The sequence below is a fragment of the Myotis myotis genome, unplaced genomic scaffold (genome assembly GCF_014108235.1).
Source record: "Myotis myotis isolate mMyoMyo1 unplaced genomic scaffold, mMyoMyo1.p scaffold_m19_p_19, whole genome shotgun sequence".
In the NCBI taxonomy this organism is placed as follows: domain Eukaryota; kingdom Metazoa; phylum Chordata; class Mammalia; order Chiroptera; family Vespertilionidae; genus Myotis; species Myotis myotis.
In genome coordinates this window covers 25,022,791-25,047,912 of record NW_023416323.1, presented here as the reverse complement: position 1 = coordinate 25,047,912, position 25,122 = coordinate 25,022,791, and the positions used below count along the sequence as shown (strand labels likewise).

The following is a 25,122-nucleotide window of genomic DNA, read 5'->3' as shown; positions in this document are numbered from 1 at the left end:
CCTATGGATGAGGACAGTGGGTGGGGAGTGAGGGCGGAGGGTGGGGCGGGAACTGGGAGGAGGGGAGTTATGGGGGGGAAAAAAGAGGAACAAATGTAATAATCTGAACAATAAAGATTTAATTAAAAAAAATTTGTTTATACTAAGTTTAAGAAATCCAGGGTGTATTTTACACTTTGAGCATATCTCAATTTGAACCAGCCACATTTCATATACTCAATAGCCACATGTGGCTAATAATGAGGACTTGATAATCCTTCTATCGTCCTATTTGTCATTTTCCTGTTGACCCCATAAACAAGTTGTCTGCTGCTGCTTCTGTTCTATCTCCAGCCTCGTTGAGGTGAGAGCTGGCTTCTCCCCCCAGCTTACTACTAATAAGCTCTTTAATGGTCACTTGTGACCTCATTAATCCTTCTTTCGTCTTCGAAGGTCCACATTGATGGCACAGTGTTCCTAAAGTCCAGGCCCTTCTCTTGGCTCTATACCCTCTGCCTTGGTGAGATGATTGTTTTCACTTTAACACCACTTGCTGAAGGATGTGCCAAGTGCTCCAGGAGCCTATGTTTAACTAACAGTAAGAGGGATAGGTGCTAACCACTCTCAAGTTATTCCTACTTAGGTAACTCAGCATGCTTAGGTCATTTTATCAGTACACTGGCACGTCTCAAATCAGATGCTTGCCGTTTTGCTGAGGTACCGAAGATAAATCCTGACTCATTGGAAAAAAAGTTCCCCCCAGATGCCTCCCTGTGCCAGGGACTCCATTATAACAGCAGTCCCTCAGCCATACCCTTGTCATTCTTGAGTTGAACTGAAAATAAGAAAAATTCAGACTATTCAACATGCTGCTATCCCCATCCATTTTCTAACAGGCATGTCAAACTTAACCAAATACTCACTCTTCCCTTTCAAACCTGCCCTTCCTGTTTCATCCATCTCAGTAAATATAGGGCAACTCTACTTTTCAGTCGTTTAGACCCCAAACCTTGCAATCATCTTAGGCTCTTTCTCACAATCCTCTTTCGATCAGCACATTTTGCTGACCTCAGGAACACAGGCAGAGAGTCCAATGACTTTTATTACCTTAAACCACCTAGGTCTAAGCCATCATCTCTCTACATCCCACTGCAATAGCATTAAGTGGTCTCCCTACTTTGCACTCTTGTCCTCCACATGCAAACTAGATCTTCTAAAAACAACCACCTGCTCTGCCCAGCCAGAGTGACTTAGTGGTTGAGCATCGACCCATGAACCAGGAGGTCACAGGTTAATTCCTGGTCAGGACACATACCCAGGTTGCAGGCTCAATCTCCAGTTGGAGGTGTGCCGGAGGCAGCCAATTGGTGATTCTCTTGTCATTGATGTTTCTCTCTCCCTCCCTCTCTGAAATCAATTAAAAAACACACCACATATTAATAAAAACATTCCTTTGTTCAAAACTCAGTGGCTTTCCATCTCATTTATAAAACACCCCTTTGCATGGCTTACGGGGGTGGGGGTGGGGGTGGGAAGAGGGGCTGTGAGATCTGGCCCTTCACTGACCTTCATTAGTTCTCCAGTCACACCAGAACCTTTGCTCTCCCTAAAAAAATGTGGTCCTCTAGTCTGGATTACTCTTTTCTCTCAGATCTCCATCTCCAGATCTCTACTTAGTTACCTAGATATTCCCTAATCACATATTCCCTAATCACCTATCTCCTTATTCTGCTTTATTTTTCTTCTTAGTATGTACTTCTACCAGAAATAATATATACTTGTCTCTTAATTGTCTGCTCACCCAACCCCCACCCCTAAGTAAAGAATATAAGTTCTATGAAAGCAGGGACTTGGCTTTTGTTCACTGCTGTGTTCCTAATCCCTTAGACCAGTGGTCGGCAAACTGCGGCTCTTGAGCCACATGCGGCTCTTTGGCCCCTTGAGTGTGGCTCTTCCACAAAATACTGACTTTTGCACATGGGCCACAAAGTTTCAATCGCACTGTACGTGTGCGCCCGCACGTGGTATTTTGTGGAAGAGCCACACTCAAGGGGCCAAAGAGTCGCATGTGGATTGTGAGCAGCGGTTTGCCGACCACCGCCTTAGACCAATGCCTGGCAGACATTAATATAAATTTGTTGAATAAAGCAGTATAATTCTAAACCTTCTGTAGGCCAGCAACCTGAGAAAAATGTTGACATTCCAAAGGTAAAAGAGTGATGAGGCAGGAATAGAGACAAATGGTTTATTTGGTAACAAGAAGTAAAAGAGGAATTCTTAATTCCCTTTCTCTCTGTGGTTACTGAACTGCATAGTCAAGTGGATAGCAACATACAAGAATTCCCTTGCAGTCCTTGATCTTCTGCAATAGTGCAAAGATGCCTGAGTTCTGTGACTTGCAATTACTATTTTCTAGACAGAAGTGCCAACTGCTGTGCCTTCCAATGTATCAACAGTTACATTTTCCTTCTTGTCTTCAGGTTTCATGGCAGGAAACAGAAGTACTTCCTACGGGAGATAAAATGCATTTTGAAGCTAAGAAACACGCTTTTTTTTCACAGCTCTCCACCCATTCCTTTTGCCTCTGGTGATTGTTACAACCAAAACCTAGAGATCTCTATATCCCAGCTGAATAGACAGATGTGTTCTTTAATTCAACTCAGTTCCTTTCAATTATAGAGGAAAGAAAAGAATACAAATATGCACAGCACTGCCCAGGGCACAATGTCAAAAGGGTCAATAAACGTGGGAGTTCTCTGAAAATTTGATTTCCTCATCTATAAAAATGGACTAACAATAGTTTCTACACCTCAAAGGGCTGACTTAAGTTAAATGAGATGATTCATAGCATGTTTCTTGGATCCTCAAGAAATGCAAACAATTAGTATTCCTTCTGCCTCAAATCCTGTAAGGTTACATGCTCTGATCTTCTGCCCATGGCGTTGCACAGAACTCCTTTGTCCGCTCCTCCCTCTAGCCTAAAGCACACACTTATTCTCCAGGCCCACCACGCCCCAGGTCTGACCCAGTGGAGCGCTTCAGGGTGGTGTGCGCATGGAGGGCTACTGTACCTTGATGTTATTGGAGTCTGTGAGAAACATGGTGACTCGGTCAATGCCCATGCCCCAGCCAGCTGTGGGGGGCAGCCCGTATTCCAGGGCAGTGCAGAAGTTTTCATCTATGAACATGGCCTCATCATCGCCAGCGGCCTTGGCCTAGAAGAGAAGAGAACCACACAGGGACACTGTCCTGGGCTGCATCATCTCTCAGTGTCTGAGTCAGCATGTTAAGACCCTCAGAGGATGACCATTCCAGGGATGCTCTGGACACCTAGCACTTACTGGGAATGGGGTTTCCTCGTAACTCTAGGATGGAGCCTGGAGGTCAGGAATGATGAAATCTACCTCAGATCACATGCAAATTTCTCTGAAATAAAAACAGCTCCACTGCCTGGGGCTCTGCAAACCCAGTGAGACTGATTTTCAGAGACTCTGATGATTCCCAAGAGCCCTCCCCTCATTTCCTAAAACCACCTGTCAGTGGCAATGTTTGTGCAGGCAGCCTGTGAGGGCTTTGTCTGCATTAATCTTTAACTGCCTCTCACCCCCAGTCACTTCAATAAATGTACCATCTGAGAAAAATTACATTCTTGTTAGGCAAACGTATTTGTAAGACAAGTGTCACACTCCTTACAGAGATAATCTTGCCTAAAGCTCCTCTCACGTAGAAATTCTAGGGCTCAACTAGTCAAGTTCTCAGTCTTGAAATGTGAGTTCCTCTAGTGAAGCCAGTGGCTTTATCCTTCATTTCTGCCGAAGTCACCAAGAGATGCAAACAATGACACAGACCAGGGTCAAGCTGATTTCCTGATGAAATATATGCCCTGTTCCTCTCCTTCTTTACCTTGGCCTGTTCTTCGAAAAGCTGCCGCTGCTTCATGGGGTCATTCAGCTCGGTGTAGGCATTGCATATTTCCTTCTTCATGACAAAAAGCTCAAAGCGCTCAGTCAGACCCTCTTTAGAGCGGTGCCTGGGGACAAGAGACCAAAGGGGAGGTTCACTAATAATCTACCATCTGGTACGAACGTGAGTTCCTGAATTCCAGCTGACTCAAAAGTTACTGAAGCCTGCACACATTCTCAGCACCAAATCATTTGGTACAATAGTGAGGACAGTTACACAGGGAGACAAGGAAGCTCTATCTTCACAACAAACCTGTGTGGTCGACTGCCATACTGAACCACACTTCCTATAGTCCCTGTCGCATGGACTCTGGGCTGCCCATATGACTTGCTTGGTCAATGGGACAACAGCAGAGGCCTGATATGTGTTTGCACACTGGGAGTGCTTCCTCTTAGAACCCACCTGCCAAATAAGAGTCCAGGCTACACTGTCAGAGAGGTACATGTGGAGAAGCAAGGTGCCCTGGCAGAGTTCCCAGTTGAAAAAAGCCACGTGAGTTACCCTATCCAACACTACGTAGAACAGAGAGATTACCCAATGAACTCATGAAATGTTGAGAATTAATAAGCTATTTTATGCTACTAAGTTCTGGGGATGTTATGAAGCAATAGGTAACTGACACAATGCTGTCTCTTACCATTTTGCCAAAGGGCTCATTATCTGAGGGTGGTCACAGATGAATGTAGGATTGATGCATGTCACTTCCAGGAACTCCCCAACAAGCTTAGTGAGAAAGAAAAGCAAGCTTGAGATCCTTTCTGAATGGCATTTTGATTGCCCCAGGCTAGGTGGAAGAGGATCAGTCTCCACCCACACCAATTCTACAAGGGCTAAGGATTAACTGAGATACCAGCCATAACTATTTTGCAGAATTTAATACAGCAAAACTTGTTAATTCTCTTTTGTCTCGTTCACCTTCATAAGGAACGGGGGTCTGGTGACCACCGGATGAGGGGACGTACTAACGTGCATGGCCTTTCACCTTATCTAGGAGCCTGGCTGTAGTCCGAGGTGGAGGGCATTCAACACCTTTTCTCACACAGATATCATCAAGAATTTTGCGAGTTTCTGTAATATAAATGTATGAGTCAGGACAGAAGACATCATACTTCCCCAGGAAGAAGGTGTAGAAAGTGGGAAATGCTAGCCCCAACAGTATCTAATTCAGAACTAAACAGAAAGGAGGGGCATACAGTGGAGGCTGCATCACTTTACCTTCCGTTTCGAAGAGGTTCGTTTCTGGCAGCTTCACGCCCAGGGCCTTCTCAAGCTCTTCCACCATGCTGATTTTCCGAAATGGTGGGGTGAAGTCAATCTCGTAGGCTTGGCCCTCTGGGCCATCTGGATGGTAGGTGACCTTATAACTGCCTGTGATGTGCTTTACCATCCCTGGGAAAGAAATACCATTTAAATACCATGGGAAGTCCTCCTGAAAGCAGCACACCAGCCCCTCAGACTGATGTGAAAGACAAAGCAAGCGGGAGGGGTCACCTGAAATCATCTTCTCTGTGATTTCCATGAGATCTCGATAGTCTGCGTAGGCCATGTAGAACTCACAGGTGGTGAACTCAGGATTGTGAGTCATGTCAATTCCTTCGTTCCGGAACTGGCGGCCAATTTCATAAACCCGGTCAATGCCACCAACCACCAGCATCTAACAATAAAATATATGATGTCATGGTGGCTAATCTTATCTGAATGACTGGGAAGTTTCAGCCTGTAACAGCTGTACCTTGGTTTCTACAGCTCAAGCATGATCTCAGGTCCCTACCAATGCCAAGCACCCTGCTCTCTAGGTCTTTGTAGTGGACAGTCATCACTAATTATTTTGGCTGCCCAGGACCTCGGAATACTGTTCCCTTGTCTGGATGTCCCCCACATCTTATGAGTGTGAGCCTCCCCAAGAAAGAAGCCTCTCTTGGGGTTAGGATGCAGACACATGACCACAGCTCCCCATCAATCAGACATAACTGTGAGGCTTCAACTAGGAAGCTATTGAGAGAAGATGAGGTATTGCACGGCATTCCTTCTGGCCAACGCGCCAAAGAGATCTAGCTTTTAGAAGTAGTAACTGCAGAGGGTCCTAGGGGCAGTGACCTGTGCCTAGTGCCAGGGTTATGAGCCGTGGTAACTGTGCCTAGTAGAAAAGATACTAGGTTTCCCAGGGAATGACTTCACAACGGATTTAGAAACTTCATCATGTGGTTTCCAAACCTGATTTTTTGATCCTCCTGAAACTGTGAGCACCCTCATATATTTTAATACATTTTTCCTTTGCTTAAACTAGTTGTAAGAGATTTTGTTGTCTGCAACTAAGAATCTTGAATGATAGTTTTCAATATTTATTTTGGTGATTTGAAGGTAGTTATTTCAAACTTCTAGAGAGAGATTAAGTTTAAGTTCTCTTTTTTACAAAACACTAAAATCAGATCTAATTCAAGGAGAACTATAAACTATAATGGAAACCAACGCAGGGTAGGAGGACTTGTACACCTAGGAAAGATCCCTTTGCCCTCTAACCTGTAATGCTCTACTGATCTTGTAGAGAAATTCTGTAAGTTTAACCCTCACAAGCCTGACAAATTAGAATATTCTCCTGGCTATTCTACACTCACTATTCCTCTTATTTCTGACTGCATCTGTCCAGTCAATGGCTCTCCAGCATTCTGCTTCTCTAAGGCCACAGGCATCTTCTTCTTGATTACCTTATGGTAGAGTTCTGGAGCGATTCTCATGTATAAATTCATGTCCAGCTCATTGTGGTAGGTGATAAAAGGCTTTGCCACAGCTCCCCCTGGGATGATGTTCATCATGGGAGTTTCAATCTAAAGAACAGGGAGAAACATTTAGTTCTCAGGGGTGTCAAACCAGAGGCGTTGGGGGAAAGTTCATGTTCTATCCCTAAGTAAAAGTTAAGTTCAATAGTAATGTGCAAGTACTTGACAAAAAAGTAGACGTGGCTTAATTTTCCAAATACCAAGCACCATTAACATAGTACGACAGTTCCTTGGATAACATTTCGTTAATGTTAGTTATAACATTTAAATGCCACAGGAACTTAACTCTTAATATCAATCAGCCTTAATATCAATGGTAAAATTGATTTCATTATGTTATTTTGTTTAAGGTTGCAGAATCAATGATGTTAAGAAATTAAAAACAATTTTTTAACGCTACAGAAAAGCAAAAGGAGTTGATAACACACTGAATGTGGTATCATTACTGTTTGGATGGCATCATACTACACTTTGTCCTTTATCTAGGAAACCAAGTCCTTCCTAATCAAGGTACTAAGAAAACAAAGCAGTACAACGATGCTGGCAAGAAAGGGAACTTTTCATTGAGCATGAAGGATACTGACACAAGACATGCCTTGGCAAAGGGAAGAGAAGGAACAGTAAGAGGCAAGCATGGCAAGGCAGCCTATTTGTTAAGAACTCTCCATTACCTCTAGGAATCCCAACTCATCCAAGAAACTTCTTATGTATGTGATGATCTTAGAACGGATGATAAATTTCTGTCTCACAAAGTCATTCAGGATCAAGTCCAGGTATCTTTGACGATATCGTGTTTCCTAAACCAAAACCAACAGAGATCACTAACACGGCTGATTCAATGGTATGGTAGACCACAGTTGGGAAGTCACAAGAGCTTACCTTGTCTTTGAGGCCAAAGTGAAGATGAGGTAACATATGCAAGCAAGGAGACAGCAGTGTGATCTCATAGGGAATAATGCTCAGTTCACCCTTCTTGGTTTTCCCAGGATTACCCTGAACTCCAATTATGTCTCCCCGACGCAGTTTGTTATTGATACGAACAAATTCTTCTTCTGATTTATAATTCCTGAGTAAAAGGAAAATGTGATTCAGTATACAATATTCCAAAGTAAAACTGACAACAAACAAACAAACAAAAATCCTGACCACTGGCTTACTCTGGAAACCTCACTAAACTGTTAATGCCTAGTTAACAGTTTCCTCTCTAATTTCCTCTCTGAAATCTATAAAAATATGTACTTTAAAGAAAGTATTATCTTTTAACTGCTACACAACCCAAGAGCATTCATTACTCTCCAGGTGACCACATGGCCTTTTTATTCTCTTTTCAGGTTTTTAAAAAATATATATATATTTTATTGATTTTTTTACAGAGAGGAAGGGAGAAGCAAAGGGATAGAGAGTTAGAAACATCGATGAGAGAGAAACATTGATTCAGCTGCTTCCTGCACACTCCCTACTGGGGATGTGCCCGCAACCAAGGTACATGCCCTTGACCGGAATCGAACCTGGGACCCTTCAGTCCGCAGGCCGATGCTCTGTCCACTGAGCCAAACCGGTCAGGGCTTTTCAGCTTTTTTTACCCAACCATATCCTACTTCTTCTAACCAAGGGGAAAAGAAGACCACAAGGGACTTTGTCCCCAACTATGTTGTTCTTGTCCATCCTAGAAATCATGTAATAGGATATTTCTATATACTTAGAATTGGCCATGACTTGCAACTTGACACCCTCTCCTCGAAGGTCATAGAAGATGAGCTTTCCTCCAGACGCTCTTTTGGCATGGATCCTTCCTAGAAAAAGAATAGCAAGAATATTGACTGACAGAACCAGAAGCCATTTCATGATATCAATGCCAAAAAAGCTCCCTCTGCATTTTTGTGTATCTGGGCACAACACAATTCAGAACAATTTGAATTTAGCCATAGGCCTAAACCCTGCCTTTGTCTTCAGGACAATGTTGGATGCCCATTCCAACCAGTTAAAGATGTGCAGGAAGATCTGACTTTAAAGATGTTCACTGAATTCACGAAAGATGGCAATGTTGGTGGCAGCATAGACTTTTTTGGATCATCCTGAATTCTCACAAACAATAAGGCAAATCACCAAGAGTCCCAATGCCTCTACATGGGGAGCAATGGGGTGTCCAATGGGTCTGAAAACTGACAATCTCCCAAATAGTCATAGGTATTCACTGGAAAATGTGGCAGGCTAAATGGAAGATAGCAGCTGAAACTGGAAGGGGGTCTGCCCACTGTGAGTGAGTACAATGGGATGCAATGAAGTCTAGGGCAGTGGTTCCCAACCTTTTGTTGGCCATGCCCCACCTAAGCATCTCTAAAATCCTGATGTCCCCCCGTGACATATAAATTCTCATTATTCAAAAAGTGAATTCCTATTCATGTGGAGGAAGCCTAAAAGGCCATTAACTTGGTGTAAACAAGTTTCCAAAGAACATGGCATCCATGAAAGAAAAAAATAAAAGAATGAAAGGTCAGTTGAAGTACTGAGGAAGAAATCACTAAGAAATTGTTAAAAAAATAATATGAAGTGGTATGAAAAAATAGCAAATAAAGTTTCAAAACATATAATAGAGAACTGAAATGCATATATATGTCACAATATATATTTATACTAGAGGCCTGGTGCACGAAATTCATGGACGTGTAGGGTCCCTAGGCCTAGCCAGTGAGCAGGGCTGATTGGGGCCTTCCTTTGTTTCGCACCACCCCCTGGTGGTTAGCGCACGTCATAGAGAGCGATTCGTCTCCTGGTCGAACGCCCATGGGGACAATTTGCATATTAGGCTTTTATATATGTAGATACTGTATATGAGGCGGCTAGAACCATAAGAAATGTAAAATATATATTGTTAATAACTCACTCTCGAATTGCTCCCTTTAAAAATCAAACTGCCCCCCTGTGGAGCGTGTGCCCCACGTTGGGAAACACTGGTCTAGAAGATGAAGCCCTCTAGTGTAGGCCCCAGGAACTGTCTAAATTTAACAGCCAGAGATCTCTTCTAGGACAAGTCCTTGCAAAATTGAATAAGACCAGGGAAACAGACAAAGGAAAGAGAAGTTACAGCAAAAACGAAGGGGAAAGAGAGCCTGGAAATCTCAGAAAGCAAGCTACTATATTTCTGAACACTTGACTAAAATAACAAAAGAGGGAGCTCAGTGAGGTTGGAGTCTTCTTACCTGCCACCTTTAAGGTAATGTCACTCAGGTGGTCCCCAGGCTGCAGGTGACTGTATTCTTGGATGAAGTGAGTGAGCGAGATGTCTACATGGAACTTGTGTGGGTATGGGTTTTCTCCACTGACCTTTAGTTGGTGGACTGCTTGGCTTCGGATCTTGTAGTATTGCTATTTAAATACAAAAACAAAAATGAAAGTGAAAATTCAAGTGAGAAGTTGAACCTGGTCAGATCAGTGGCCCATCTGACAGAGTACTGTATTCTGCCTTGGAGTGGCCCTAATACACTGAGGTTTCTATAACTGCCTCCAATACACCCCAATACCCTTGAAATCACAGGAGTGGATATAGAGTGAGATTTGCACTTAAAAGCAAGATTCGACAAATAAAAAAATTTGAGTTCTGCCTAAAATAAAAAGCATAATTGGTACAGGTGGCTTTGGTTACTACATTTGTGGACACATAAGCATTAACTTCATTCCCATTTACTCACATTAGACTTTACCCTAAGGCAGGCCCCTGGGGCCAGGAGGATGTTAAAAAAGGAATATTCTAGCCCTAGCCAGTTTGGCTCAGTGGATAGAGTGTCAGCCTGCAAACTGAAAGGTTCCGGGTTTGATTCCGGTCAAGGGCACATGCCCGGGTTGTAGGCTCAATCCCCAATAGGGGGAGTGCAGGAGGCAGCCGATCAATGATTCTCATCATTGATGTTTCTATCTCTCTCTCCCTCTCCCTTCCACTCTATAATAAATTTAATGTATATGTATATGTATATGTATATGTATATGTATATGTATATGTATATGTATATGTATATATATGAATATTCTACAGCAGGGGTTAGTAAACATTTTCTGAAACAACTACTCAACCCTACTGTTGTAGTCTGAAAGCAACCTCAGACATTTGAAAAAAAAAAAGTCATGGCTGTGTTCTAATTTTACTTACAATACCAGGGAGGAGGGAGGAGATGGGGATAAGGGGGAATGGATCTGGCCTGCAGACCACTGTTTACCATCTCTTGTTTAAAGTATACACTTTCCATGGACCTTAGACTGGAGACACTTTCTCTAGAGCTGCATTACTGCCCAGCTAGTTCCGAGGAAGATTAATCAGTCACTTTGAAGTACTAGATGCTCCTAAATGCCTGTTGACAGCTGCTTAGAAAAATGCTCAGGGCCTGTGCTTTTGACCAGATGGAGTGGTAGGCTCTCTCTCATCCTTCTGCCGTGACTTAGGGCCCAGTGGCTGTTCCAGTTCCTATTTTATCTTCTTAGTCATCAGTTCCCAGGGATTTGCCAGAAGCCCCATCAAAAGCTTCCCCATGCCCAGCCAGGGTGGTGGCCCAGAGGACTCACGTTTGGGTCCAGGCTCTCCTCCTCGGGACCCACATCATTGTCAGTGGTGTGGTTGGTGGCAGCAGCATTGGCCTGGCTTAGTTGTTTCTCACTGAGCTCCTTCTGCTTGGCTTCCTTCTCCGCTACTTTCTTCTCAGCTTTCAGGCGTCTCTTTAGTTCACTGTTGGGAAGATGAAAATGTTCAATATGATAGTTGTCTGAAGAGTCCTCTACTATGTTCTGCCCCATAGCCACTTGTCAAAAACATGAACAGCATGGCAGAAATGTCCTTGCTTAGTTCTCCACCCCCAGTTCTAGTCTCTTGGTCACTAAACTCTGTACATAGAGAGACAAAGGGAAAAGTAAATTTAGAATAAAGCTGGGAAAGTTCTTTCTCAGTATATGCTTTCCAGTCTAAGGTCCATGGGAAAGAAAAATCCTATATATTAGTTTATGTTTAAAACAGGAAAAAAGGTTTTCCAGAAAAATCAGCAATATAGTCTTTTCTCAAGCTAATTAGGTCAGGGAGCCTTCTGAAGCCAGGGACTGAATCTTAGTTGTCTGGTATCTATCCTTTGTAGAGTATGAAGTTCCTTGAGTACCAGACGTGATATGAGAAAGCAATATCTCTAGCTCTGCCTGCCACCCTTCCCTACCCCTCCAAGGAGTGGGTTAGTCTGGGGCAGGGAAGGGTGGCTCTCCAGAGTTCAAGGAGACATTCCACAGATAATCACTCCCTTTGCATTAATTAACGCAATGACAAGGGCCTTCAGCATTAGTCTCACTCTGCTCACTGGAGCCTGGCTCAGACAACAAACTGGATAGAACAGTATACAAAGCGGCATAGCATAGGGGGTAACTTATCATCTTTGGAGCCAGACTCCCCGGGACTAAATTCTGACACATCTACCTATCAATTATGTGACCTTGGACAAGTGACTTTACTTCTCTCCATCTTGTGAAATGGATAATAGATACCCTCCTCCCCAAATGTTATTGTGAGGATTGAGATAATGTATGCAACGAGATGACCCTGTCCCTAAAGCATATGGTAAGCATGCAAATGTGAGCTATTACAGGTATCTCTCACTATCTTAACCCTTTATTCACTGCACCCAGGACAGAAACCTTACATGAACCTTTGGTCAACTCCCTTACTTCTCACTCTTGGTACTTGTCATATGAGACTCAAAAAGTAAAGCAATTCACATAACTTGGTATCCCTTATGATCTGAAAACTTGCTATGTGAACCCAGAAACCAAATAGATTTGGATAGAAAGGGATACCCACATTATTTAAATAGAATTGATCATTCTTGCCCTGGCCAGTGTAGCTCAGTTGGTTAGGCGTCATCCTGTGCACCAGGAGATCTCTAGTTTGATTCCTGGTCAGAGCACATGCCCGATTTGGGGGCTGGATCCCCAGTGGGGGTATGCAGGAGGCAGCTGATTGATGCTCTGCTCTCATCTCTCAGCTCTCTCTCTCCCTCTACTGTGCTGTAATTCAGCCAGGGGGAATCTCATCCTATCTAGTTCTTCCTAGCATTAACATAATAAACCCATTCAACAGGGTGTTGCTCTCTCCTTCTTTTGTAAAATATACTTTTATTGATTTCAGATAAGGGAGAGATAGAAAAACATCAATGATGAGAAAAAATCAGTGATCTGCTGCCTCCTGTATGCCCCATACTGGGAATCAAGCCTGCAACCCCAGCATATGCCCTTGATCAGAAAGGAACCCGGGACCCTTCAGTCCGCAGTCTGACACTCTATTCACTGAGCCAAATAGTTAGGGCTAGGTGTTGCTCTTTAAACCAAATCAATCCTAAGGATAATCCAAAAAGGTCATGTGGCTAGAAATTAGACTGGAAACCAAATTAATCTCAAGAGCAAACAAACTCTAGACAGACAGGAAAGGGAAAACAACCTGAACTAGAAATTTTTTATTCATACAAGGTTTCTTTTCAGCAGTTCTAGAATAAAATCCGCAAGTTTTTTCCAGAATTTTAAGGACAGAGCATATGAATTTATTAAAGAGAACATGAGAAAAGTTTTGGTAGCAAGGCTTTTTGTTTCCTTAGCAACAATTCCAAAGACTTAGCCAGAGGCTTAACAGAAAAGGACCCAAGTAAGGGGAGGACTTTTGCTCCCAGAACAATAAAGAAGGTAATGAGCACCAACCTTCTTTTATTAGAAAGTGGCTGGTCCTTGTGAAGCGCTGTGAAAGGAGCAAGTGGACCCAGTCGCGGCTGCCTCTGCCCCCACTGTGCCCAGGAGGTTTGGCGCAGGGACCCCCTAACAAGCCTTATAGCAGCTTGCGTCAACATGGCAGAACACCCTGGAACTAATGATTACCACCACCTAACAGGAAACACAGAGATGTGGTGTCAGATGGGACAGACAGTATACATAAACCCAACCAGCACTCCTACTCTATGGGGTGGGGGAGGATGCAAAACCTTTCAGTGTCCCATTTTACTTAAAACCCTCTTAAGTAAAGCAGCCCCTAACACTCACTCTTCTGCAACTGGAAATGACAATGTTCTCAGTCCAGGCTATGGTAAAACGATGCACATCTGGGGTCAAAAGTCAACAGCAATAACTTACAGGTAGAAATGATGACAATATTCTAGAAAATCAGAGACAGGACCTAAAGCAGTGCTTCTGAAGCTCCTATTTCTTGGCACAGAAAAGCTTAAAAAATGTCACTGTCAACTACAACTCTAGATGAAGGTAAAAGCAAGCCACACAAAAGCACCTGAGTCAAAGATAAGACTTGTTTGGAGCTCGAGGAATAAGGGAGAAAGGAGAATTTCAGGAAGGGTCTTAAAACTATATTAGGTTTATACATCAACCCTGGAAGGCAACAGAAATACAGGGATCATGTTCTTTATTGCATTCAAATAAATTTGGCCTTTCATCTGGAAATAAGTCACCTGGCCAGGCAGGCCATGTGTTTTTTGGGGTTTTTTTGGTGTGGGTTTTTTGTGTTTGTTTTTTTTGCGGGCATCTTGCTTTTATTTCTGAACAATCTCAATGCTTCTCATTACATCTCATAATGTTCGTGGGAAGGGAGAGAACATGGACATCCTGTCTCCCACTGCAGAGCTGATTAGTGGTGAGGATATCCACTGCGAAGGACATGAAGCAGCAAGGCAAGGAGATCCCTTATGCCTGGGATGGGCATGGGCAACAGCCCTCTGGCCTGTGCCTCTCCTCATGGGGAGGTCTCCATGGAATGCCCATGACTCCGGACACAGGCCATCTGTTTTTAAACTTGGAGAAAATAACTGGCATCAAATGGTGCTCACTACCGATTCAGACCAAGGAAATTCCAAGAACAATAGTAGAAAATATTAATAATATTATTTTAGCTCATGGTCACTAGAGGTATGCCATCAACGACAGATTCTTTTAGACAACATGAGGTATGGTGCAGTCACTAAAGAGAGTTTGATTTTAGATGTGTGCTCCAGAGCTTTGGATCAGTGGTAGACCATACTTTAGTTATGCACACTTCAGCAATGTATGTAATCACCCAGAGTCTCAGTCCATTAAAATGAAAAGTGGACACTTGCAAGGTTATTATTGAGATCACATAAAAAGTTTGTACATTCCCAGCACAGTGCCTGACACAGAAAAGCTGCTTTAAAAAGTGGTAGCTATGCTTAATTTAAGAAAATTCAATAGGAAGTGGCCAGTTTCCTATATTTATCTTAAAATTGTACTTTCAACTGGAGACCTTGCTTATCAGTCATCTGTGATTTACACCCTAATATTCAATACTAATGTAACAGATCAAAGTCCAGTCAATCTTCCCAAAGGCGGAAGTCCAAGACCAGGTTCCGAACGTAGAGATCCATCAGACACTCAGAACAAAATATTAGGGTCTATCAAACCATGACTTTCGGTATTTTAATTTTTCAATAATACTTAGAGAATAAACCCAGAGACACAAAGGAAACATTTTTACTAATTGAGAGCAATTCCAGAAGGGCTCAGCAAGAGAATTGAGCCCTAATGTACTAAAAACAGCCATCCTATATAATAAAACCCTAATATGCAAATTAACCGAACGGCAGAACGACCGGTCGCGACACTCGCACTGACCACCAGGGGGGCAGATGCTCAATGCAGGAGCTGCCCCCCTAATGGTCAGTGGGCTCCCATAGGGGGAGCGCCGCTCAGCCAGAAGCCGGGCTCACGGCTGGTGAGTGCAGCAGTGGTGGCGGGAGCCTCTCCTGCCTCCGCTGCAGGTGGGTGGTAAGGAGCAAAGGGTCCTCCTGGACTGTGTGAGTCCCGGCCTGGACTGGGAGAGGGATGTCTGCCTACCGGCTTAGACCCGATCCCTGGTATAGCTCAGTGGTTGTGTTGACCCAGGAACCAAGAGGTTACCAGATAGATTCCTGGTCAGCATTTGATCCCCAGTAGGGGGTGTGCAGGAAGCAGCAGATCGATGATTCTCTCTCATGGGTATTTCTATCCCTCTCTCTTCCTCTCTCAAATCAATAAAAACACTTTTTTAAAAGGCGGGGGGAGGATAGTCTTTACTTATTTATATTTACCTTCACACTTCAAGGAGTGCAATGAACAAAATTATATCCAGCAATGCTAAATGCAGCTTAGTATTCCTGGCTGGCTAAGACAGTTCCTACTACTAGACGTTGGTCATTCCCAGTACTCACAGATTCTTTGAATAATCCATATGGACAGGTGCATGACACATTTTATAACTGGTAACTTTATTTTTTGAAATTTTTATTTATTGATTTGAGAGAGAGGAAGGGGGAGAGGGAGATTTTGTTGTTCCACCCATCCATGTATTCATTCATTGGTTGATTCTTGTATGTGCCCTGACCTGGGATGGAATCAGAAACCCTGGCACAAAGGGAGACACTCTCCCCAACTGAGTACCCTGCCAGGGCCAGAACTGATCGCTTTAATACACAAGGTTCAGAATGGCCTTAGAGAGGCCAAGGAAAATTAAGGTCTTTCTGAACAGCCAGGGTATGTAACATTTCTCCAACCTCCTTATTAGGGCGTGGGTTCAGTATTAAAACAACACATTTCCTCGGGGGGAGGAAATGGGAGGAGTAAGTTTCGCTTGTCAAGTTTCGCTTTTCAATCACCTCCCAGTTCTTGGAATTCTCTTTATTCCAGGATCCGACAGGTGGGGAACCCACCAGGCCTAGACCCCGGGACACCCTGGGCAATGTAGTTTCTGGGCGTAGCGACTCTGTCCCCACGCGTCCTCACCCATGAGAACCAGCAGGAAGGCCCCAGGTTTGGCCCCCTCTGCCGGAGCCTAGAGGAATTTCCTAGCCCGGACTCTCTGGATGCAAAGGCCTTAGTGACCCGCAAAACTACTTACTTCTTGCTCAGTTTTGACTCGCCGCCGTCCACATTCACCCCAGACTCCTGCACCGCAGCCATCTCTCCCGAGGCCCGAAGTGAAAGTAACGAGGCTGTACAGTGAAGTCCCAATCGAGGTCGGAAGCCCCGCCTCTTCCGGAGAGAAGGGGCGGGCACTCCTTGCGCGCTGCCGCCGCGCAGGCGCAGTGAGGGGTTTCGCAGCCGCGGCGTCCGGAGCGGTACCTCAGGTCCGTCCGTGGTGCTCAGTGCCTAGTTCTTCTCGTCCTCTGCGTCAGCTATGGCGGAGGCGATGGATGTGGGCAAAGACAACGGGCCCACTCATTCCTCGACTCTGTTCGTGAGGGAAGATGGCAGCTCCATATCCTTCTACGTGCGTCCCAGCCCGGCGAAACGCCGGCTCTCGACGCTCATCCTGCACGGCGGCGGCACCCTGTGCCGGGTGCAGGAGCCGGGGGCCGTGCTGCTGGCCCAGCCCGGGGAGGCGGCGGCCGAGGCCTCGGGCGACTTCATCTCCACGCAGTACATTCTAGACTGCGTGGAGCGCAACGAGAGGCTCGATTTGGAGGCCTATCGGCTGGGCCTGGCCCCGGCGGCCGACCCGGCAGCGGAGACGAAGAGCGGGGCTCCGGCCGAGCGCGCCGCCGTGGAGCCCGAGGGGCCGCCGCTCACGGGGCGGGTCGCCTTCACCGACGCGGACGACGTGGCCATCCTCACCTACGTGAAGGAACATGCCCGCTCGACCAGCTCCGTCACGGGCAACGCCTTGTGGAAAGCGATGGAGAAAAGCGCGCTCACTCCGCACTCGTGGCAGTCCCTGAAGGACCGTTACTTAAAGCACCTGCGGGGCCAGGAGCACAAGTACCTTTTGGGGGACGCCCCCGTGAGCCCGTCCTCCCAGAAACTCAAGCGGAAAGCGGAGGAAGACCCGGAGGCTGCCGACAGCGGGGGTGAGGCCTGGTGCGGCCGTGCGGGTCCCTCCGCCTGTCCTGGTGCTGGTGGGGGCGGGCCCTCCATCCCCGTCCCGTCTGGCGTCCTTTTTGGCGGCTTTGGTGTCATCGTCCGGCCCCTCCCCCCTTTGACATCCGGGTAAAATTACACCATTTTCTAATCTCTTCGATTTCCTTTTTTCAATAATTAGGATATTGCCACGGTTTAATATTCAAAGGGTGTAAAAAAAACCTATATCTAGAAAATGTTCTCTACTCACCAGTTAAGCTATCCAGTTTTCTTCCCCAGAGTATAAACTTTATCAGAGAGAGTTCAGAGAGTCGTCCTATTTTATTTTAATCATTTAGTTATTGCATTATAGGTGACATACAGTATTATGTTAGCTTCAGGTGTACAGCATGGTGATTAGGTATTTGTGTGCATCATGAAATGATCACCATGAATGTAGTTACCATACAAGGTTGCCGACTCTATTCTCTATGCCAGCGGTCTTCAACTGTGTGCTGCAGGAATTTTCACCAACGTGCAGTACCTGACTAGACAGAGGCACTGACCTCGTTTCCCTTAGATTGTCAAGTAATAAAATGACAGCAGCCAACACAACAGTAGCCCTCCAGTGTGAATGAATCAAAATTGTATCATTCTTTGGTAAGATGGGCAAAAACATATATATTTTGGTGTGCCGCCGAATTTTAGTAATCAGCTTATAGGTGCCATGAGATGGAAAAAGTTGAAAATCCCTGCCCTGTACTGTACATTACATCCTGGGACTTATAACTGGAAATGTGTACCTCTTAGTCCCCCTTACCTACTGTGCCTGCCCCCCACTCCCACCCCATTCCCCTGCCTTCTGGCAACCACCAGTTTGAGGACATATTTCTCCTGTGTTCAGGTAGATTCAGTATAAACCATTTTAAAGGCAAGCCAGATCAGTTTATTTTTCTGTTTTGGCTTAATTGAATGTGTATCCACATAAGAAGGTTCTTGGCTATTGGAAGTCGCTTCCTGGTCTCATGGGTGAAGTGAATTTTTTTAAAAAATATATTTTTATTGATTTCAGAGAGGAAGGAAGAGGAAAAGATAGAAACATCAATGATGCGAGGGACTCACTGATTGGCTGCCTCCTGCATGCTCCCCATTGGGGTCGAGCCCGCAACCCGGCATGTGCCGATGACTGGAATCAAACCTGGGACTCTTTAGTCTGCAGGTCCACGCTCTATCCATTAAGCCAAGAAGTGAGTTTTTAAGGCAGGTGAATTGAATGTTGAGACGCAGTAACCAAAAAAGAAAAACTAGTAGAAAAATGAGCAAAGGAAATGGAACAAAAAGTTTCCAGAAAAGGAAATAAATGCCCATAAACAATGGAGAAATATTGTTATTAAATAAAAATAAACTAGACCCTGAACAGAGGACCAAATAAGCCATGCCTGAACTTTCTGACCCATGGAAACTATGAAATAATAAGTGTGTGTATGTGTGTTTAAAGTAAACTAGAGCAAGGAAATGTCATACTTTATCAAACTGGCAAAATTAACAAAATGAGTAATATCCAAAGTTAGGGAGGTATATGCAAACAAATACACTCCTACACTGTTAATAGAAGAAAATTGATACAATTTCTTTGAAGGGCATTGTGTAAATTGCTTGTTCCCTTAACCTAGGCAATATTGCTTCTAGGAATTTATCCTACAGATATACAGAACACAAAAGGGTCAAATAGTGAAAAGTAAGTCTCCTTGCTATATACCCCTTCCCCTGTTCCTCTCCCAGAGGCAACCATTACTATTGTCCTTGTTATGTGTACTTTTTGCTAATGATAATACTAGTATATCCTAGAAACCAGTTCTGCCGTGTGTGTGTTTTTTTAACTTAATAATGATAGACCTTGAAGTCTTTGTGTCTGTGTTGCTTCAACTCATTATTTGCTTATTGATTACATTGTATTCCATTTTGGGAATGAACTATAATTTGTTCATTTTATTATAGAAAATTTCAAACGTTTATAAAAGTAGAATAGTATAATGGACTATACTGCATGTACCCATTGCCCAACTTCACGTGATTATAGTTCATGGTCAATTTTTTTACATTTATTTCTTTAAATCCAGACTTTTGAGATTATTTATTTATTTATTTATTTATTTATTTATTATGTCCTCACCTGAGGACATGCTTAGAGGAAGGGAGAAAGAGAGAAACATTAACCAGTTGCTGATTGCCTTCTGTACACTCTCTGACTAGGGATCAAACCAGCAACCCAGGTGTGTGCCCTGACTGGGAATAGAACTGGCAACCCTTCAGTGCATGGGACGATGCTCAACCAACTGAGCCACTCCAGCCAGGCAGACTTTTGGTATTATTTTGAAGTAAATGCCAAGCATCATGCATTTTATTTATTTCAGCATTATCTCCAAAAGATAAGGCTTTTTAAAAATTACTATTTAAAAATTTATATAAAAGAAAATTGACTTATTTTTGTATACAGTTTATGCATTTTTTTCAGTTTATGCATTTTTAAAATATATATTTTTTATTAATTTCAGAGAGGAGGGGACAGGAAGAGAGAGATAGAAACATCAATGGTGAGAGAGAACCATTGATTGGCTGCCTCCTGCACGTTCCACACTGGGGATCGAGCCCGCAACCTCGGCATGTGCCCTGACTGGGAATCAAACCATGGCCTCCTGGTTCATGGATTGACACTCAACCACTGAGCCACCCTGTCTGGGCAGTTTATGCATTTTCAAAATATATTTTTTATTGTGGTAAAATGCACATCACATAAAACTTACCATTTAGCTGGTTTTAATTGTTCAGTGGCATTAAGTACATTCATATCAGAACTTTTTGATATTCCAAAACTGAAACTCTGTATCCATTAAATACTCCCTGTTTCTCACTCCCCCAGCCCTGACAAGCACTGTTTTACTTTTTGTCTCTGAATTTAGTCTCTCTAGGTACTTTATATAAGTGGAGTCATACAATATTTGTCCTGGTTATTTCACTTAGAATAATGTATTGTGTCAGAATTTCATTTATTTTTAAGGCTAAATAATATTCCACTGTATATCTACACCACTTTTTGTTTATCCATCAATGGACATTTGGGTTTTTTCTGTCTCTTGGCTATTGTGAATAATGCTGCTATGGATATGGGTATAGTAAAATCTGTTTGAGACCCTGCTTTCATTTTTGGGGAGCAAAAACCCAGAAGTGGAATTGCTCATGCATTTGATAATTTTATGTGTAATAGTTTGAGGAACTGTTGGACCATTTCCCAGTTATGTGTTTTAACATGTATAGATTTGTGTAACCACCACCAAAAATCAGGATATAGAATAGTTCCATCACAAAAATAGTTCCATCTATCCTTTGTGTAGATAGTATGTGGTAGATTGTGGTATAGCCCCCAGATCTGCCTTCAGCAGCTGGGAGAGCTGCCTTGTCTAAAGTCCTATCATCTTAGAGCGGCTGGTATCCAGTGACTGATCTATATACAGTTTTAAAGTCTTGGCTCCCTTGCCCCAACTGGGTCAACTCTGAAGGACCTTCTAGCTTCAAATGAGGCCTTGTTGGCACTCTTTCACAACTCAATTTTTCTCTGTCTGTCCTGCTTTCTCCACTTCAATGGGTGTTTTCCCAGGCATGCTCTCTGATAAACACCTTATATAGTAACCTCCACCTCAGGATATGCTTCCCAGAGAACCCAGTTTATTTCAGTTTTGTTAATTTGAAAAATCCATTAATACAAGACAAAAAAATGCATTAAGCTTGAAGAGTATTTTTATTTTACATATAAGGACCTAGGAAAATTACCACCGTTTGGATAGTACAATTTTTCAGAAGCAAGAGCAGAAATTATTGAATATGCATGTCTTACGTTTTTCTTCTCCTTCTGATAAAAAAACAGATGTCTTCTAATGGAAAAAAAAGTACAGGCTCGCTTTTGGTCCAGAGCTCACAGAGCATGCACTATATTTTTGTTTTCTGTAAAAGAGGCTCATTCTAATCTAGTGCTGTTCTTCTCTGTAATAGAACCACAGAATAAGAGAACTCCCGACTTGCCTGAAGAAGAGGAGGAAGAGGAGGAAGAAGAGGAAGAAGAATTTGTAAAGGAAGAGATCAAGGAGAATGAAGAAGCAGTCAAAAAGATGCTTATAGAAGCCACCCGGGGGTTTGAGGAGGTTGTGGTATGTTAACTAGATTTAACTCATTTTTTTCTGTATCTGCATTCTTCTCCTTTGAAATTGGTCCTCCCATCTACCCTTTTTATATACCCAGTGCCCAGAAAGGTAAAAGAGAAGTTCAAGGTGGAAGAGGGAAATGGAAAGTGCGACTGTTCTAGGTTCTAGGCATGTAGTTTTTGCTTTTTGACAGGAAAGCATAAGGGGGATAAGTAGAAAAGTTGGGGCAAATTCCTTTTAAACAGTATAAAACATCCCATTTTTAGTACTTTGATCTCAGTATAAGTTTTTCAAAGTTAGCATTTTATAAAAAATTTTTTATGCTTCTCAGGAACATAAATATAATTTTAAAAAGAGTTTAATTTCTTAACCAAGCAAGTTGTTTTTTGTGTATTAAGAGCTTTTTAGGAAAATTTTAGTTCTTCCATATTCAGTCTCACTTCTAATACTCTGTTGAAATCCCATATTTAATCATCATTATAGAGTAAGGCAGGAGCCATAAAATAATGAGCAGAAATTGAAAAAACTCCAAATTATATGTGCATATCTTCTCTAAGAAAAAGGATATTTTATTTATTTTTAATACATGTTTTTATTGATTTCAGAAAGGAATGGAGAGGAAGAGAGAGATAGAGACATCACTGATGAGAGAGAGTCACTAATTGGCTGCCTCCACGCCCCACACTGGGGATTGAGCCTGCAATTTGGGCAATGTGCCATGATTGGGAATTGAACCATGACCTGGTTCATAGGTCGAAGCTCAACCATTTAGCCACACCGGCTGGGGGAAAAAGGGTCTTTTAAATGAACTTTTCTTATTAACACACAAAAAAGTGGTTAGGCCTCAGTCTAAATCAGGAAAATAATTTAAAGTTTCTCTAACTGGTGAGTGAAGGAATGCACAAGAATTGGCAGAATTCAGGGATTGTTTGCCTTGTGTAATCTGAGTTTTGTTTTATTATTTGATATTACATAGGCTAATTTTCCATAAACTTCCAAATGCTCTCAACAGCTCCCAAACATGGCCTACATAGGTCTCTTCTCACATGACATATTTTATAATGTGGCTAAATGTAGTATAGTTTAGAGGCCCTAATACAGCAATGTTTTGTGTGTGTGTGTGTGTGTGTGTGTTTTGTTTTTATATTGATTTCAGAGAAGAAGGGAGGGGGAGAGACAGCTAGAAACACGAATGATGAGAGAGAATCAGTTGGCTGCCTCCTGCACCATCCCCACTGGGGGGTTGAGCCCACAACCTGGGTATGTGTCCTTGACCAGAATTGAACCTAGGACCCTTTAGTCTGCAGGCTGACGCTCTATCCACCGAGCCAAACCAGCTGGACCTACAGCAATGTTTTTTTACTACTTATGTGCAGCCATTGATATGTAGTGGGGATGGATTAATGATAAGCAATACAGATACAATTTTTCTCCTTATAGAGCTTATAATTTGGGAATGAAGTCACTTTTAACAAATAATGTAATACTGCCCTATCTGGTTTGGCTCAATGGATAGAACATCGGCCTGCAGACTGAAGGGTCCCAGGTTTGATTCCGGTGAAGGGCACATGCCTGTTTGCGGGCTGGATCCCCAGTGGGGGTGTACAGAAAACAGCTGATCAATGATTCTCTCTCATCATTGATGTTTTTCTCTCTCCCTTCCTCTCTGAAATCAATAAAAAATATATAAAACAAACAAAAAGAACAGTATTCTTAAAAACAAAACAAAAAATACCTCAAGTAATCTACTGCAAAAATATACACATTTGTATGCATATACGTATATTTTTTTCATGTTCAGTGTAGCTTCTAATGTTCTTTTGGGATACCATAGATAATTATACATATACATACATACAGATGCACGTTTGTACACACACACACCCCACCTGCACACACATTTTTCTGAGCCTGCTATCACATATGTACATACATACATACATACATATATATACATACACAGGCACACATTCAAGACAAATAAATGTAAGAAGGAACATGGCATATTAAAGAAACTGGAGGAAGTCCAGTGTGATTAGAGTGAAAAGTGCAAGGAGAAGGTAATTGGGAGAGACCAGATATTGCAAGACTAAGTGTAACTGGGTAATTAGACTCGTTTTATTTATCACTTTCTGTAGGTGGAGGAAAGCCCTGATTTTGAAATACACATAACAATGTGTGATGATGATCCACCCACACCTGAAGAAGACTCAGAAACACAGCCTGATGAGGAAGAAGAAGGAAAAGTTTCTCCACCAGAAGTGGGAGCTGCAATTAAGATCATCCGGCAGTTAATGGAAAAGTTTAACTTGGATCTGTCAACAGTTACACAGGCCTTCCTAAAAAATAGTGGTGAGGTGGAGGCTACCACCTCCTTTTTAGAGTCTGGTCAGAGGGCTGATGGGTATCCCATTTGGTCCCGACAGGATGACTTAGATTTGCAAAAGGGTGATGAGGATGCCCGAGATACATTGGTTAAAAAATTTGGTGCTCAGAATGTAGCTCGGAGAATTGAATTCCGAAAGAAATAATTGACAGGATAACAAGAAAAGAAAAGAGGTGTGGCAGATGAGGTGGTATTTTGTGACCATTGAACTTCAGAGATTTTTATGTTGGAACTGACACATCTTCTGACCAAATGCTGTCATTGCTCTGTGAGTCCAAGATTTTATAGCCACGCAGAGTTGTGTAGGACAAAAATAAAAGATATTGGATATATTTAGAGCTGTCCCTGGCAGTATCAGTGTTTCTTGAAGGAAAATATAAACCAGAGAGAGGTTGGTCTACATAGTAATCTTTTTTTTGGAATGGAACCTGTATCTTATTGTACAGGAGTTAATAACCCAGTCAAAGGAAGAAAATTGGAAGACAGGTCTTTTCAGGCAGTGTGAATAAAGAGCCTCCTGTCCTTTGGCAGAAGCGCCTCTAGATTGTGATAGATTCTAAGTCAAGAATTTAGAAATATGGAAAGATTTCATTACAAGGCCTTGAACATGGATTACCCCAAACCTTTGCATCCCTCAGTGAGCTCTGATTTCTAAGATCATCCGACAGTTAATGGAAAATTTAACTTGGATCTGTCAACTACTTTGAAAACCCCATGTTTCCTTTGCTAACTTAATATTTGGGGACCCTGCTCCTTGGCTGTTCTTTGAGTTCTTGTCAGTCAAGCATCTAACATTCTTTACCTATCACCCAGTTTTGTTTAGAGAGTCTCAAGAATAGTCTTACTTGGTTACTAGTAATAATGTGTTTCTATTTGTTGAGGATAATTTTGTGATAAGCTTGTGTTAGAGTTAAAAATTAGTGAATTAATTCCTCTTCGTTGTGTTGCTTTTGTTATTGAAAATAAATGGAACTTTGTA

General features: G+C 42.8%; 2 protein-coding genes across 4 annotated transcripts; one reads left to right on the top strand and one right to left on the bottom strand.

Moving 5' to 3' along the window:
- Nucleotides 1–2,210: 2,210 nt before the first annotated feature.
- KARS1 (lysyl-tRNA synthetase 1) lies at nt 2,211–16,756 on the bottom strand. 3 transcript variants are annotated; one of them, XM_036345200.1, is made up of 15 exons: nt 16,624–16,746; nt 13,434–13,613; nt 11,274–11,433; nt 9,920–10,085; nt 8,419–8,512; nt 7,599–7,785; nt 7,391–7,516; nt 6,648–6,767; nt 5,434–5,596; nt 5,158–5,331; nt 4,925–5,010; nt 4,580–4,665; nt 3,883–4,009; nt 3,051–3,194; nt 2,211–2,487 (listed from the first exon to the last, which is right to left on the bottom strand). In XM_036345200.1, the coding sequence occupies exons 2-15, from the start codon at nt 13,577–13,579 to the stop codon at nt 2,392–2,394; spliced, it is 1,875 nt and encodes a 624-aa protein (XP_036201093.1). In that variant the 5' UTR covers nt 13,580–13,613; nt 16,624–16,746; the 3' UTR covers nt 2,211–2,391. The 3 variants fall into 3 exon arrangements, 2 of the variants coding, with proteins under 2 accessions (XP_036201093.1, XP_036201094.1); XM_036345201.1 differs by lacking the exon at nt 13,434–13,613 and having other exon boundaries at nt 16,624–16,756; XR_004973568.1 differs by lacking the exons at nt 2,211–2,487; nt 4,580–4,665 and having other exon boundaries at nt 3,057–3,194; nt 16,624–16,748.
- LOC118674039 (TERF2 interacting protein) lies at nt 16,724–25,122 on the top strand. The gene is made up of 3 exons (XM_036345207.1): nt 16,724–17,572; nt 21,609–21,763; nt 23,896–25,122. The coding sequence occupies exons 1-3, from the start codon at nt 16,903–16,905 to the stop codon at nt 24,286–24,288; spliced, it is 1,218 nt and encodes a 405-aa protein (XP_036201100.1). The 5' UTR covers nt 16,724–16,902; the 3' UTR covers nt 24,289–25,122.

Coding starts and splice junctions, on each gene's coding strand:
- KARS1 (XM_036345200.1), bottom strand. CDS start 13,579: ATGTTGACGCAAGCTGCTATAAGGCTTGTTAGGGGGTCCCTGCGCCAA. Junction 8,513..9,919: donor CATTACCTTAAAGGTGGCAG/GTAAGAAGACTC, acceptor TTCTTTTTCTAG/GAAGGATCCATGCCAAAAGA. Junction 4,010..4,579: donor ATGAGCCCTTTGGCAAAATG/GTAAGAGACAGC, acceptor TCTTGTCCCCAG/GCACCGCTCTAAAGAGGGTC.
- LOC118674039 (XM_036345207.1), top strand. CDS start 16,903: ATGGCGGAGGCGATGGATGTGGGCAAAGACAACGGGCCCACTCATTCC. Junction 17,573..21,608: donor GGAGGCTGCCGACAGCGGGG/GTGAGGCCTGGT, acceptor TCTCTGTAATAG/AACCACAGAATAAGAGAACT. Junction 21,764..23,895: donor GGGGGTTTGAGGAGGTTGTG/GTATGTTAACTA, acceptor CACTTTCTGTAG/GTGGAGGAAAGCCCTGATTT.